At 42.2% G+C, this 16,664-nt stretch overlaps 1 protein-coding gene across 4 annotated transcripts in view; it reads left to right on the plus strand.

The window, feature by feature from the left end:
• LOC139173975 (B-cell receptor CD22-like) overlaps positions 1-16,664 on the plus strand; it is a 34,584-nt gene continuing 17,920 nt past the window's right edge. The window contains exons 1-3 of one of the 4 annotated variants that reach the window (XM_070763954.1): positions 1-107; positions 13,423-13,561; positions 15,317-15,691. In XM_070763954.1, the coding sequence (XP_070620055.1) occupies positions 13,519-13,561; positions 15,317-15,691 (418 nt within the window). In that variant the 5' untranslated portion in view covers positions 1-107; positions 13,423-13,518. Of the gene's footprint in view, positions 108-1,077; positions 1,226-13,378; positions 13,562-15,316; positions 15,692-16,664 lie in introns of those variants that run through there. The other 3 variants (XM_070763953.1, XM_070763955.1, XM_070763956.1) reach the window with 3 other exon arrangements.

Genomic DNA, 16,664 nt, shown 5'->3' on the forward strand with positions numbered 1-16,664 from the left:
GAAGAGAAGAAGGCACTCTTCCAGAAACAATAGTAGAAGGATCCCCTTTGCCATCTCCTTCAACAAAGGAAAGTTGGAAATATCACCAAAAGGAACTCAAGATTAAGGTAAGACCTTTGAGAGTAGGGTAAGAATCTCCGTAAATGTTGTGATTGCCAAAATAGATAGGCGGATGGACATAGAAATAATATTTATCCCCCCTCTCTCTCTACCCATTATTTCTATTATCTGTCTGTCTTGTTCTCAATTTCTTCTTCTTCTTCTTCTTCTTCTTCTTCTTCTTCTTCTTCTTCTTCTTCTTCTTCTAACCTCCTCCTCCTCTTCTTCTCCTTCCTCTTCTTCTTCCTCCTCCTCCTTCTTCTTCTTCCTCTTCCTCTTCCCCTCCTCCTCCTTCTTCTCCTCCCCCTCTTCCCCTCCTCTCCCTCCTCCTCTTTCCCTTCTCCCCTCCTCCTCCTCCTCCTCCTCCTCTTCTTCTTCTTCTTCTCCCACTCCTCCCCTTTTCCTCCTCCCCCCTCCCCCTCTCCCTCCCCTATCCTCCATCGTCCATCGTCCATCGTCCATCGTCCATCCTCCATCCTCCAACCTCCAACCTCCATCCTGCATCCTCCATCCTCCAACCTCCATCCTCCATCCTCCATCCTCTACCAATCTAGGGACGGAACAGATCAAATCCCATGTTGCAGGATGGAGATTTGATCCAGGTATCCTAAGACAGCTATCCTAAGATTTGATCCAGGTATCCTAAGACAGCTATCCTAAGATTTGATCCAGGTATCCTAAGAAAGCTGTCCTAAGAACAGGAGGAATGCCACCCAGTGTCACTTTTTTGTGAAATGGGCAGCCACATAAGCATGATAAATACATAAATAAATATTAAAAAAACCCCGGCCATTCAAGAATGCAAGCAAAGAGGCAGGAAAGTCCTATTTCAACTTTCAACTTCCGAAGCAGCAGGTATCGGACAAAGTGGTAGCAGGGCTGGGATTCCAACTGAAGCTGAGATGAAGCTGAGAACAGCAAAACTTGGCAAGTCCCCGGCCGAGCGCAAGAGAGGATTTATTTATAGTTGACAAGCCCGGGGAGAGGACGGGGGAGAGCGACGAGGGCGGGATGAAGCTGTAAACAGGCTGTCAGAGAGCCGAAGAAATAGAGCATGAAGAAGCGGCTGGTCCCGGTGCAGGTGCTGATGGGGGGGAACAGCTGGGGTTCCCCCGGCTTGTGACAGGTGAGCCCCTCCGGGGGAGCTTGGGGAGAGGAAGAGGGTCTGGGAGTAGGGAGAGAGAGAGAGAGAGAGAGGCAGAGAATAGAGCCAAGAGGGGAAGCCAGAAAATACTATTAGTTATCTCATAGCTGAGAGATGAATTGGGAAGGGGGGAGAGAAGAGGTTTGGGCTGTGGGGGGCTGTGGGGGGCTGTGGGGGGGCTGCTTTGAATTTCCCACCATCCTATTTCAGCAGGAGGCGTCTCTCCCTAAGAGGGGTGATTTTATTTATTTATTTATTACTATTACTATTACTATTACTATTACTATTACTATTACTATTACTATTACTATTACTATTACTATTACTATTACTATTACTATTACTATTACTATTACTATTACTATTACTATTATAATAATTAGGAACATAGAAGACTGACGGCAGAAAAAGACCTCGTGATCCATCTAGTCTGCCCTTATACTATTTCCTGTATTTTATCTTAGGATGGATCTATGTTTATCCCAGGCATGTTTAAATTCAGTGACTGTGGATTGACCAACCATGTCTGCTGGAAGTTTGTTCCAAGCATCTACTACTCTTTCAGCAAAATAATATATTCTCATGTTGCTTTTGATCTTTCCCCCCAACTAACTTCAGATTGTGTCCCCTTGTTCTCGTGTTCACATTATTATTATTATTATTATTATTATTATTATTATTATTATTATTAATAATTGGGGCACAGAGCCATACCCACAAATCTGAACCGATTGCAGGGTTTCTGCAAAGAGCAGAGAACAGCAACAAAGATGATTTCTACAAAAATGGTTGAATTTCTTAAGCATAAAACGTATCAGGAAAGACTTCATGAACTCAATCTGTATAGTCTGGAGGACAGAAGGAAAAGGGGGGACATGATTGAAACATTTAAATATGTTAAAGGGTTAAATAAGGTTCAGGAGGGAAGTGTTTTTAATAGGAAAGTGAACACAAGAACAAGGGGGCACAATCTGAGGTTAGTTGGGGGAAAGATCAGAAGCAACGTGAGAAAATATTATTTGACTGAAAGAGTAGTAAATGCTTGGAAAAAACCTCCAGCAGACGTGGTTGGTAAATCCACAGGAAATGAATTTAAACATGCCTGGGATAAACATATGTCCATCCTAAGATAAAATACGGGAAATAGTGTAAGGGAAGACTAGATGGACCATGAGGTCTTTTTCTGCCGTCAAGCTTCTATGTTTCTATGTTTCTATGATTGGGGGACTGAAGGCTAAAACATGTGAAGAACGGTTGCAGGAACTGGGCACGGATAGTTTAATGAAGAGAAGGACTAGTGGAGACATGATAGCAGTGTTTCAATATCTCAGGGGTTGCCACAAAGAAGGAGTCAACCTATTCTCCAAAGCACCTGAGGGTAGAACAAGAAGCAGTGGGTGGAAACTAAACAAGCAGAGAAGCAACTTAGAACCAAGGAGAAATTTCCTGACAGTTAGAACAATTAATCCGTGGAACAGCTTGCCTCCAGAAGTTGTGAATGCCCCAACACTGGGCGTTTTTAAGAAGATAACCATCTATCTGAAGTAGGGTAGGGTTTCCTGCCGAAGCAAGGGGTTGGACTAGAAGACCTCCAAGGTCCCCTCCAACCCTGTTGTTGTTGTTGTTGTTGTTGTAGTAGTAGTAGTAGTAGTTGTTGTTGTTGTTATTATTATTATTATTATTATTATTATTATTATTATTATTATTATATCTCCGGGACCGCCTTCTGCCGCATGAATCCCACCGACCGATTAGGTCCCACAGAGTTGGCCTTCTCCGGGTTCCATCGACTAAACAATGTCGTTCGGTGGGTCCCAGGGGAAGAGCCTTCTCTTTGGTGGCCCCAACCCTCTAGAACCAGCTCCCCCCTGAGATTAGAACTGCCCCCACCCTCCTTGCCTTTCGTAAACTCCTTAAAACCCACCTCTGCCATCAGGCATGGGGGAACTGAGACAACTTCCCCAGGCCTATATTGTTTATGTATGGCATGTTGTGTGCATGTTTTTTAAATGATGGGGTTTTAGTTTTAATTATTAGATTTGTATTGTACATTGTTTTTCTATTACTGCTGTGAGCCGCCCCAAGTCTGCAGAGAGGGGCAGCATACAAATTTAATAAATGAATGAATGAATGAATGAATAAATAAATAAATAAATATTATAATAATAATAATAATAATAATAATTATTATTATTATTATTATTATTATTATTATGCTCAACTATGCCTCATTTAACTATACAGTTAATGACAGATTCATTGATAAATCACAGTGGTTGGATTCTTGAATCCTTAATTTACAAACTACAGTGGCTGGATTCAAAGAACCCACCGAGTCAAAGGAAAACAACTCGTACTGAACCTTAAAGCAATGACGAAACTTACAGGGGTGGAAAATGCTGGAAATGAGCCCTCTTAAAGTGTTGTTCTTCCATCCACGCTGTTGGGCTCTTGGAAAGAATGTGATTGTGTGACTGGCTACTACTGGCACCTTGGCTGAAATGAAAAAACGGCAGAAAAATAGGGATGGAGAGTGTTAGGGATACCCATCTAAATTAGACGTGCAGGAATGCTTACAGAGCAATGAGCAACGGTTGTGTTTTATGGGTGCATGTTGAGGAAGAATGATCTAAAGAGGTGGGTTCCCCCATCATCCCTCTTTTTTATTTTATTTTTCTTTTTAAATATATATTTATTAAATTTTCCCATTTTTTAAAAAGTACATAATCATATTTACAGATGAATCTACATCGTATATACATTCCTATCGACATTGTCTTCTAATTACTTTTAGATTTCTTGATGTTTTATTCCAACTTCTTTTAAGTTTCTTTTTTTTGTCCATTGGTACCATTTTGTCCAGGTTTCATAATAGTCCGATTCTTTTCGATTATTAAGTTCCATTGTCAATCTGTCCATCTCTGCACAGTCGTATATTTTCTTGATGATCTCATTGTCTTCAGGTATTTGCGGATTTTTCCAGTTCTGTGCAAATACAATCCTTGCAGCTGTTGTAATATGCAACCTTAAACATTTTACATTTTTAGAATAGGTACCTCTCATAACACCCAATAGAAAAAATTCTATTCTATTTTTGTATTTGTTATTTGACACAACCAATTATTTATTTTTTTTTCCAGTATTTTCTTGTCTCTGGACATAACCACCATAGGTGAAAGAAGGTGCCTTGAGTGTTTTTACATTTCCAACATGTAGGGCTGTAATTTTTGTGCATTTTAGCTAGTCTTTTGGGTGGAAGATGCCAACGGTATAGCATTTTATATTGGTTTTCCTTGTATATTGTGGATTTTGTTAATTTAATATTTCTCTCCCAAATCTGTTCCCATTCCTCTCTATATATATATTGTGGCCAACGTTTTTCGCCCAGGCAATCATTGTACCCTCTTTTTTATCCTGTTCAATTGTGACAAATTCTCAGAAACTGCTTGGTTTTCAGAAGTGCTTTGCCATTGCTTCCTTCCTAGGGCTCCAGGAGGGAGGAAGGCTGTGAAGATGCTCTCTGAAATGTGATAGAAATAGAAAAAAAAAAGGACAGGAGATGACACTAGCAATAACTACAGCTGCCCAGTTTATGGTTTTACTTGTGTGTTTGTGTGTGTGTGAAAAAGAGAGCAGGGGAGGGAAGAGGGGAGAAAGAGAGAGAGAGCGCGCAAAGGCTCAACATTTACGCTGCAAGCAATTTCCATGCACAATGATCATTAGCAAATTGACAATTGTGTCCAGAGCCTGGAGCCGAAACAAAATTTCACGTGCATTTGAAATGTGTCGCATTTGAAAGCCAAATTATTATTGTTGCTGCTGCTGCTGTTTGTTTGTTCATTCATTTCGGTTTTTGGAGAGGGAAAAAGCCTTTGCCAAACGCACTCCTTAAAAGTAACCCCAGGAACTGAATTTTGCAACCAACCATCTTATTTATTTATTATTATTTATTACTTAGATTTGTATGCCGCCCCTCTCCGAAGACTCTTCCCTGCCATCGTCCCCAAACTAAGCATATTAATTAATTAATTTGTTTGTTTGTTTTGTCAAGTGTGTACTGGTGGTATACAAAGATATAATAATATTTATATGCAGGATACCAGTAAAAGAGAAACATTAGGACAGGGGATGGAAGGCACTCTGGGGCACTTATGCACGCCCCTTACTGACCTCTTAGGAATCGGGAGAGGTCAACACTGGATAGTCTAAGGTAGTGTTTCCCAACCTTGGCAACTGGAAGATATTTGGACTTCAACTCCCAGAATATCAACCAACAAATGCTCTACCCTCCACATTGCCAAAAAGAATCCTAACCGCACATACAAACTGAATAAACAACCTCTCACGGCTAACCCACATTCTGTTAAAGACCTTGGAATACTAATATCGAATGACCTAAGTGCTAAAGCCCACTGCAACAATATCGCCAAAAAAGCCTCTAGAGTTGTTAACCTGATCCTACGTAGCTTCTGCTCAGGCAATCTCACACTACTCACAAGAGCCTACAAAACTTTTGCCAGACCCATCTTAGACTACTGCTCATCTGTCTGGAACCCATACCACATCTCAGACATTAACACCCTTGAAAATGTCCAAAGATATTTCACCAGAAGAGCCCTTCACTCCTCCACTCGAAACAGAATGTCCTACGAAAATAGGCTTACAATCCTAGGCCTAGAAAGCCTAGAACTACGGTGTCTAAAACATGATCTGAGTATTGCCCACAAGATCATATGCTGCAGTGTCCTACCAGTCTACTTCAGCTTCAACCGCAATAACACAAGAGCACGCAACAAATTCAAACTCAATACGAACCGCGCCAAACTTGACTGTAAAAAATATGATTTCAACAATCGAGTTATCGAAGCGTGGAACTCATTACCGGACTCAATTGTGTCAACCCCTAACCCCCAACACTTCTCCCTCAGACTCTCCACGATTGACCTCTCCGGGTTCCTAAGAGGCCAGTAGAGGGAATACATAAGTGCACTGGTGTGCCTTTTGTCCCCTGTCCAATTGTCTTTCCTTTCTTTCACCTATCATATATATTCTCTTCATTTCATATATCCTCTCCTCTAAGCCCACTTTCACCCTTTTATATTATCAAATGTCTGTTTTCTTCCTATGTACTTGTGTATTGGACAAATGAATAAATAAAAATAAATAAAGAATTCCCCAGCCAGCAAATGCTGGCTGGGGGATTCTGGGAGTTGAAGTCCAGATATTTTCAAGTTGCCACAGTTGGGAAACACTGGTCTAAAGGTAAAGTTTGGGGGGGTTGGTGATGATACTACAGACCCTGAGCTAACGCAAAGCAAACAACATGACAAATGCCCTTCAAAAAAAAACCTGACAGCCAAAATGTGTGCGTTATGTTGTGGTCATTTGGATCTTTGCAACCTATTTTTGTTGACCATGTTTTATGCAGGACAATACTTCAGTCCCCTTGTTTTAAATAGTGATGGTCAAACGAGGTAAAGGATGATGTGGTCTGAAATGACACATCAAGTCAAGATCCTTTAGGCTAGGAGAGAATAACAGTCAAATGAGTCTCAAAGGCAGAGAGAAATGTTATCCCTGCAGTGCAGGCTGGAAGTTGGTGACTATGCCTAGCAGTTGAAAATAGAGACTTTGTTATAAGGTGAAGCTTTTTCTTCAGGTGAAACTTGTGATTTACAGGTAAGCGATGGACATGCAGTGGCAAGAGACTAGATTATAGGTAGTCCTCGACTTGCAATCACAATTGACCCAGATTTTGTGTTGCTAAGTGAGAAATTTACAATTGCCAGCTGATCTTTCCTCCTCGTTTTATAATAATAATAATAATAATAATAATAATAATAATAATAATAATAATAATAATAAACAACAACAGCAATAGTAATTGTAATTGTAATCGTAATCGTAATTGTAATCGTAATTGTAATCGTAATTGTAATCGTAATTGTAATCGTGATCATAATCATAATAACAACAACAAACAAACAACAACAACAACAACAATGGAGTTGGGAGGTACCTTGGAGGTCTTCTAGTCCAACCCCCTGCTTAGGCAGGAAGCCCTACACTACTTCAGACAGATGGTTATCCAACATCTGCTTTAAAACCTCCAGTGTTGGGGCATTCACAACTTCTGGAGGCAAGCTGTTCCACTGGTCAACTGTTCTGACTGTCAGGAAATTTCTCCTTAGTTCTAGGTTGTTTCTCTCCTTGTTTAGTTTCCACCCATTGCTTCTTGTTCTACCCTCAGGTGCTTTGGAGAAAAGTTTGACTCCCTTTCTTTGTGGCAACCCCTGAGATATTGGAACACTGCTATCATGTCTCCCCTGGTCCTTCTTTTCATTAAACTAGCCATGCCCAGTTCCTGCAACCGTTCTTCATATGTTTTAGTCTCCAGTCCCCTAATCATTTTTGTTGCTCTTCTCTTCATTTTTTCTTGAGCTTCAATATCCTTTTTGCATGGTGGCGACCAAAACTGAGTGCACTATTCCAAGTGTGTCCTTACCAAGGCCTTATAAAGTGGTATGAACACTTCACGTGATCTTGATTCTATCCCTCTGTTAATGCAGTCTATGAACTGTGTTTAATAATAATAATTAATAATAATTTATTGGATTTGTATGCCGCCCCTCTCCGTAGACTCGGGGCGGCTAACAATAATGATAAAAACAGCATGTGACAATCCAATAATAAAACAACTAAAAACCTTTATTATAAAACCAAACATACACACAAACATACCATGCATAACTTGTAATGGCCTAGGGGGAAGGAATATCTCAACTCCCCCATGCCTGGCGGTATAAATGAGTCTTGAGTAGTTTACGAACAACAGAGAGGGTGGGGGCATTTCTAATATCCGGGGGAAGTTGGTTCCAGAGGGCCGGGGCCACCACAGAGAAGGCTCTTCCCCTGGGGCCCGCCAAACGACATTGTTTAGTCGATGGGACCCGGAGAAGGCCAACTCTCGCTGGGATTCGTGCGGTAGCAGGCGGTTCCAGAGGTAGTCTGGTCCAAAGCCATGTAGGGCTTTAAAGGTCATGACCAACACTTTGAATTGTGACCGGAAATTGATCGGCAGCCAATGCAAGCAATGGAGTGTTGAGGAAACATGGGCAAATCTTGGAAGCCCCACGATGGCTCTCACGGCTGCGTTCTGCACGATCTGAAGTTTCCGAACACTTTTCAAAGGTAGCCCCATGTAGAGAGCGTTGCAGTAACTGTTCGTTGCTCCCTTCTCAAGACAAGTCTGCAGTTTTTCACCCCCAGGTTAGACTAATTACTTGTCTAGCAGCCTTAGCTAAAGGACAAAGTACTCCTTAGCTAAAGGAAAATACTTCTAATGACTATAGTCCACTTTCCGTGCACAGGGGAGCAAATGACCTTTAACTACATGCAGTTCTCCTAATGAGTCACCACCACATCCTGAATGAATAAATCCTTTGGTTCAGATGGTGTGATCCCTTTGCATTCTAGCAATGGAAGGGACAGAGTATCACCTTAAATGTGAACTTAGGTGGCCAAATATCTCAGGACAGTTTGGGTCCATGATGGTGAAACTATGGTACGCGTGCAACAGGTGGCACTCAGATACATATCTGAGGGCACGCAAAGTGTTGCCCTATGTCAGTAATGGCGAATCTATGAAACAGGTGTCCCAGGTCAACTCCAACAGGCATGGGTTTGGTAGCCAGCTGATGTTTGGCTTGCACAGAGGTTCTGGGAGGGTGTTTTTGGTTTCCAGAGAGCCAGAATGCATTGGTTGCCGATCAGTTTCCGGTCACAATTCAAAGTGTTGGTTATGACCTATAAAGTCCTTCATGGCACCGGACCAGATTACCTCAGGGACCGCCTTCTGCTGCACGAATCCCAGCGACCAGTTAGGTCCCACAGAGTGGATCTTCCCCGGGTCCCGTCAACCAAACAATGTCGCTTGGCGGGACCCAGAGGAAGAGCCTTCTCTGTGGTGGCCCCAACCCTCTGGAACCAACTCCCCCCAGAGACTAGAATTGCCCCCACCCTCCTTGCCTTTCGTAAGCTGCTTAAAACCCACCTCTGCCGCCAGGCATGGGGGAACTAAGATACACTTTCCCCCTAGGCCTTTACAATTTTATGCATGGTATGTTTGTATGTATGATTGGTTTTTATATAATGGGTTTTTAACTGTTTTTAGTATTGGATTTTGTCATACTGTTTTACTGCTGTTGTTAGGCGCCCCGAGTCTGCGGAGAGGGGCGGCATACAAATCCAATTAATAATAATAATAATAATAATAATAATAATAATAATAATAATAATAATAATAATAATGCTCCCCCAGCTCCAGGGAAGCCTTCGGTGTCTGGAGGGGGGGTGAAACACGAGCCTACTGGACCCACCAGAAGTTGGGAAATAGGCTGTTTCTGGCCTCCAGAGGGCCTCTGGTGGACAAGGGAAGCTGTTTTCGCTCTCCCTAGGCATTGAATTATGGGTGTGAGCATTCGTGCATGCATGTTAGTGCATGCCCATGCTCTTTCGGAAAAAAAGGTTCACCATCACTATGTCAACTCCAGTGGCACATGTGTCCACTGGCTAGCTGATTTTCAGCCTTACAAAGGGCAGGAGAATGTCATTTTTGCCCTTACCAGGCTTCAGGAAACCTCTGGAGACTGCGGATGGTGAAAAATGGACTCAATGGGCCTAGCACAAGTTTGGAAACGAACTTCCGGTAGGCCCATTGGGCTGTTTTTCACCTTCACCCGGCTTTAGGAGGCTTCCCCAGGCTTCAGGAAGTCCGGAGGATTCAGTGAGGTCTATGTGCATGCGCGGAGGGGAGGGCATTGCATTATGGGTATGGATATTCTCACATGCACATGCACCCTTTTGGCACCAAGCAAAAAAAGGTTCACTATCACTGGTTTAGGTGGGAATCCATAGCAAGTCAATCAGAGGTAGTATTTGCTTACTTTCCCTGCAAGTTCACAAATGTGAATGCGGACACACGGGTATGGCCTTCTGTGCATTTGTGTGCTCACTCATGTGCCTTGCACGCATGCATGTGGCTTCAAAGTAAACCTAAATGGAATGACATAGTGCCCACCTGCAGGTCGCCGCTACCAATTTGCCCGAATCGGTCCAAAGCGCCTGAATCCCACCTCTGAAGTCAATCAATGCTGGAACTGGTGAGCATTGTGAGAATAATCATGTTCCAGAAAAGAGGTTAATCATCCCTCGCATTCGTTGGCCAGGAATCCCTAGAACAGTGATGGCAAACCTTTTTTCCCATAGGTGCCGAAAGAGTGCGCGCACGCGGTATCGCATATGTCCGAGTGCCCACTTCCATAATTCAATGCCTGGGGAGGGCGAAAATAGCTTTCCCAACCCCCCGGAGACCCTCTGGAGGCAGGAGGTGGCTGTTTCCCAATTTCTGATGGGCCCAGGATCTTACAGTTGTAACCTTTGCACGAGTTTTATTTTCCTGTTTTACTACTTAATTTTAGCTTATTATTATTATTATTATTATTATTATTATTATTATTATTATTATTATTATTATTATTATTAATTGGATTTGTATGCCGCCCCTTTCCTTGGACTCGGGGTGGCTAACAACAGTGACAAAAAACAGAATGTAAAAATCCAATACTACAACAGCTAAAAACCCTTGTTATAAAACCAATCATACATACAAACATACCATGCATACATTGTAGAAGCCTAGGGGGAAAGATTATCTTAATTCCCCCATGCCTGATGGCAGAGGTGGGTTTTGAGGAGCTTACGAAAGGCAAGGAGGGTGGGGGCTATTCTAATCTCTGGGGGGAGTTGGTTCCAGAGGGTCGGGGCCGCCACAGAGAAGGCTCTTCCCCTGGGCCCCGCCAACCGACATTGTCTAGTTGACGGGACCCGGAGAAGGCCCACTCTGTGGGACCTAACTGGTCGCTGGGATTCATGCGGCAGAAGGCGGTCCCTGAGATATTCTGGTCCGGTGCCATGAAAGACTTTATAGGTCATAACCAACACTTTGAATTGTGACCGGAAACTGATCGGCAACCAATGCAGACTGCGGAGTGTTGGTGTAAGATGGGCATATTTAGGGAAGCCCATGATTGCTCTCACAGCTGCATTCTGCACGATCTGAAGTGCATTATTACACTGCATTCTAATGCATTTATTTATATTCTCTTTATTTTATCTGATTTGATTGTATTTTAACCAGTTTACACTATTGTACAGTTTTTATGATAAGTCGCAGTTTTATGATGACCGATGCAGTCACTATTTTCACTTTGACATGGTCAATTGACTTAATCAAATAAAATTGAATTGATTGATTGGTGGGCCCAGTAGACTTGTGTTTCGCCCTCCCCAGGCTCCAAAGGCTTCCCTGGAGCCAGGGGAGGGTAAAAACAACCTCCCCCAACTCCCTGGAGGCTCTCTGGAAGCCAAAAATGCCCTCCCAGAGCCTCTGTGCAAGCCAAAAATCAGCTGGCCGGCACACACCTGCACATTGGAGCTGAGCTAGGGCAACGACTCATGTGCCAGCAGATATGGCTCTGCGTGCCACCTGTGGCACTCATGCCATAGGTTCGCCATCACTGCCCTAGAAGGACATCACGGGTAGAACACCAGAGAGACATTAGTGGAGGTACAATTTGTCTCAGCATTTTTCGTTGCCTGATCAAGTGATTCCTTGATCGCTTTTGCTTCCCATCAAAGAGGCTGGGTTGGCTTGGAGAAGCGGGATGGGGTCAGTCTCTCGCCATTTCTTGCAAGAATCCTTTCTCCCACTTTCGTCACATTTAGAAGAACCACTGCCAGGAGCTTGATGGTGTTTCGACACTAATATATGTTTAAGCAACAAAAGTGAAATGAGACTTTCTTTTTGTGTGGCAGAGATGACGGAGGCTTTCAACACTCTTGATGTGGCAGAAACCCAACAGACAAAGCTTGTTCACTCAACCCTGCCTTCCCTGTGTGGACACTTAGTCCTTCTGTTGGTGGTTCAAGCCTTGACAGTTATACAATTTTCAGAGAGCAGATCCCCTGCCCACACACCATCTACAATATCTTTCAGAAAGAATAGAATAGAACATAGAATAGAATATAGAGTAGAGTAGAGTAGAACAGAATATAAAGTAGAGCAGAGTAGAGTAGTGTAGAGTGGAGTGGAGTGGAGTGGAGTGGAGTGGAATGGAATGGAATGGAATGGAATAGAATAGAATAGAATAGAATAGAATAGAATTCTTTATTGGCCAAGTGTGATTGGACACACAAGGACTACTGTAATGCTCTCTACATGGGGCTACCTTTGAAAAGCATCCAGAAACTACAAATTGTGCAAAATGCAGCCGCTTGCATATCTCTCCAACACTTGCATATCTCTCCAACACTCCGCGGTCTGCATTGGCTGCCAATTGGTTTCAGGATTCAATTCAAAGTGTTGGTTATGACCTATAAAGTCCTACATGGCATGGGACCAGAATACCTCCGAGACCGCCTTCTGCCGCAAGAATCCCAGCGAACAGTCAGGTCCCACAGTCGGCCTTCTCCGGGTTCCATCAACTAGACAATGTTGTTTGTTGGGGCCTAGAGGAAGAGCCTTCTCTGTGGTGGCCCCAGTCCTCTGGAATCAGCTCCCCATGGAGATTCGTACTGCCCCCACCCTCCTTGCCTTCCATAAGTGTCTGAAGACTCATTTTTGCCACCAGGCCTGGGGCCATTAGATCTTTGCCCCCTGGCCAATGAATGTGTTGAGAGAACATTGAGTGAATGGAATGATTGTTTTTAAGGCTTTGGGGGGGGGGGTTAGATTCTTAATTAATTAATTGGATTCAAGATTTTGAATACTGAGTATTATATGTTGTGAGCCGCCCCAAATCCTCGGAGAGTGGCGGCATACGAATCCAATAAATAAATAAATAGAAATCCAATTAATAAAATAATAAATAATAAATTTATCTCCGGGGTGGATAAGTTCTCAATGTACACACACACATGAAAAAGATACATTTGTCAAGAATCATGAGGTACAACACTTAATGACTGTCATAGAGTATCAATAAGCAATTTTTTCCCCAGTATTTGGTCATGATCAATATTTGAAAAAATCTTCTACTAAAGTCTCAATTTTGGTTTCTTATTCCTCTCCTTCAGCTTTTCAATCTTATCTCTTCCAATCAATTTTTCTCATTGGACAGTTTGATTGTGCATGACAGAGAAGACCAGAACAAGGAGTTGCTATTCTCCACCCTTGGGGCAATATCCACGTTGCAACCTCAAAGACATTTTGCAACATGAAACCGTCCATTGAATATCTCCCTCTGACATTTCTCCTAGGTAAGTTATGTAATGAAGCATCAGGACAAAGTGGTCTTTGATTTGGTTGCTGGGGAACATAAGTGGCCATCAGGTTTAGGTCTTGCTTGAAGGATTCCATAAACAAGTAATTGACTATTGTGTCAACTGAATGGTGGACTAGATAGATCAGGAGTGTCTAACTCAATTTCATTGAGGGGCGCATTAGGTTTGTGTTTGACCTCTGAGGGTTGGGGTGTGGGTGTAGTCATGATGGGCGTGGTCAGTTTGATGTCACTCATGTGGGGGACATCTATGGGGGCAAAGTGCTAAGGTAGGACTTCCCTGAGACCCTCCCTCGCTCTCATTATAATGTCCTTCCTTCCTTCTTTCCTTCCTTCCTTCCTTCCTTCCTTCTTTCCATCCTTCCTTCCTTCTTTCCATCCTTCCTTCCTTCTTTCCATCCATCCTTCCTTCCTTCCTTCCTCCTTTCCTTCCTTCCTTCTTTCCATCCTTCCTTCCTTCCTTCTTTCCATCCTTCCTTCCTCCTTTCCTTCCTTCCTTCTTTCCATCCTTCCTTCCTTCTTTCCATCCATCCTTCCTTCCTTCCTCCTTTCCTTCCTTCCTTCTTTCCATCCTTCCTTCCTTCCTTCTTTCCATCCTTCCTTCCTTCCTTCCTCCTTTCCTTCCTTCCTTCCTTCCTTCCTTCCTTTCCTTTTCTTCTTTTCCTTCCTTCCTTTCTCCTTTCCTTTCCTTCTTTTCCTTCCCTATTTCTTCTCCTTTCTTCTTTGCACAGGAAGGAAAATTTCACAAGAGGACGCGCAAGAGAAAGAGAGAGAGATTTTGGCCATTATTTGCTTCTGTGCATGCGTGGAAGCAAACAAATTGGCGAAATCTCTCATGCACATCCCCTCATGAGAATTTGCTTCCTACACACAGAGAGAAGCAAAAACACACTTGGACATGCGTGCATGCAAGCTAACCAAAGCTGCGTGCGCAGCGCACCAGTAGCAGCAGTAATAGGAATCTGCCCCTGTATGCATCTCCCCTTCCCCAAATTGTCTAGAATCAGAAGAACTAAGATACATCAGAATGCTTGGCTGCATAGCTAGAGGTATAACAAGCAGGAAGAGGGAGATTGTGATCCCACTGTATAGAGCGCTGGTGAGACCACATTTGGAATACTGTGTTCAGTTCCGGAGACTTCACCTACAAAAAGATATTGACAAAATTGAACGGGTCCAAAGACGGGCTACAAGAATGGTGGAAGGTCTTAAGCATAAAACATATCAGGAAAGACTTCATGAACTCCATTTGTATAATCTGGAGGACAGAAGGGAAAGGGGGGACATGATCAAAACATTTAAATATGTTCATTGATTAAATAAGGTTTAGGAGGAAAGTGTTTTTAGTAGGAAAGTGAACACAAGAACAAGGGGGCACAATCCGAGGTTAGTTGGAGGAAAAGATCAGAAGCAACATGAGAAAATATTATTTTACTGGAAGAATCGTAGATGCTTGGAACAAACCTCCAGCAGACATGGTTGGTAAATCCACAGGAACTGAATTGAAACATGCCTGGGATAAACATATATCCATCCTAAGATAAAATACAGGAAATAGTACAAGGGCAGACTAGATGGACCATGAGGTCTTTTTCTGCCATCAATCTTCTATGTTTCTATGTTTCTACATCACAACTGGTTCCCTTCAGATATTGAGGGCTGTTCTCCAAGCTTAGCTCCAGTTGAAGCCCCTCTCCTTTTTTTTAACCTCCCCTCCCCAACTTTTCTCCAGTTCTCTTTGACAGCCCTGCCTCTGCCACCTGGAGTTCCGTCCTGCCGAGCTCCATCCAAGCCTTAAAAGGATCCTGCGTGGTCATCCCATGTACCTTCACCTTCCCAGATTCATGGGATTCTTGGGACAGCAGCGTGGCTTGGTACCAGTATCATTTCTGGAGCTACCCTGAAATCTACAACAGCAAAACGCTAAAGAATGTCCTTCCGGCCTACCAGGGACGGACGGAAGTGGTGGGAAGCTTGCAAAAAGGCAACTGTACTCTCAGCATCAATCCAGTAGAGATGGAGGATGCCATGAGATATTACGTCTGGATCAACCCTGGCTTGGTCAATCACCCCTTCCATGATGTCACTGTGCAGGTAGAGGTAACAGGTTAGTGCATCTTTGGGTCAAGATCTCCTCTGAGCTTGGAAATCTTCTCCTGGTTGGAATGTTGCATAAATACTGTATAAAGCCCTTTATGGCATCGGACCAGAATATCTCCGAGACCGCCTTCTGCCTCACGAATCCCAGTGACCGATAAGGTCCCACAGAGTTGGCCTTCTCCGGATCCCGTCGACTAAACAATGTTGTCTAGCAGGATCCAGGGGAAGAGCCTTCTCTGTGGCGGCCCCGACCCTCTGTAAGCAGCTCCCCCCGGAGATTAGGATTGTCCCCACCCTCCTTGCCTTTTGCAAACTTCTTAAAGCTCACCTCTGCCGTCAGGCATCGAGGAACTGAGACATCTCCCCCAGGCCTATATAGTTTTATGCATGGTATGCTTGTGCTGTATGTTTCTTTTTTTAAAAAAAATATATGGGGTTTTAGATATTTTTTAAATATTAGATTTGTTTATTGTATGCTGTTTTATTGTTGTTGTGAGCCGCCCCAAGTCTTCGGAGAGGGGCAGCGTACAAATCTAATAAATGAATGAATGAATGAATGAATGAAGGAAGGAAGGAAGGAAGGAAGGAAGGAACAAAAAATAAAATAAAATAAAATAAAATAAAATAAAATAAAATAAAATAAAATAAAATAAAATAAAATAAAATAAAATAAAATAAAATAAAATAAAATAAAATAAAATAAAATAAAATAAAATAAAATAAAATAAAATAAAATAAAATAAAATAAAATAAAATAAAATAAAATAAAATAAAATAAAATAAAATAAAATAAAATAAAATAAAATAAAATAAAATAAAATAAAATAAAATAAAATAAAATAAAATAAAATAAAATAAAATAAAATAAAATAAAATAAAATAAAATAAAATAAAATAAAATAAAATAAAATAAAATAAAATAAAATAAAATAAAATAAAATAAAATAAAATAAAATAAAATAAAATAAAATAAAAATAAT

Source organism: Erythrolamprus reginae, chromosome 11 (genome assembly GCF_031021105.1).
Source record: "Erythrolamprus reginae isolate rEryReg1 chromosome 11, rEryReg1.hap1, whole genome shotgun sequence".
Classification (NCBI taxonomy): Eukaryota; Metazoa; Chordata; class Lepidosauria; order Squamata; family Dipsadidae; genus Erythrolamprus; species Erythrolamprus reginae.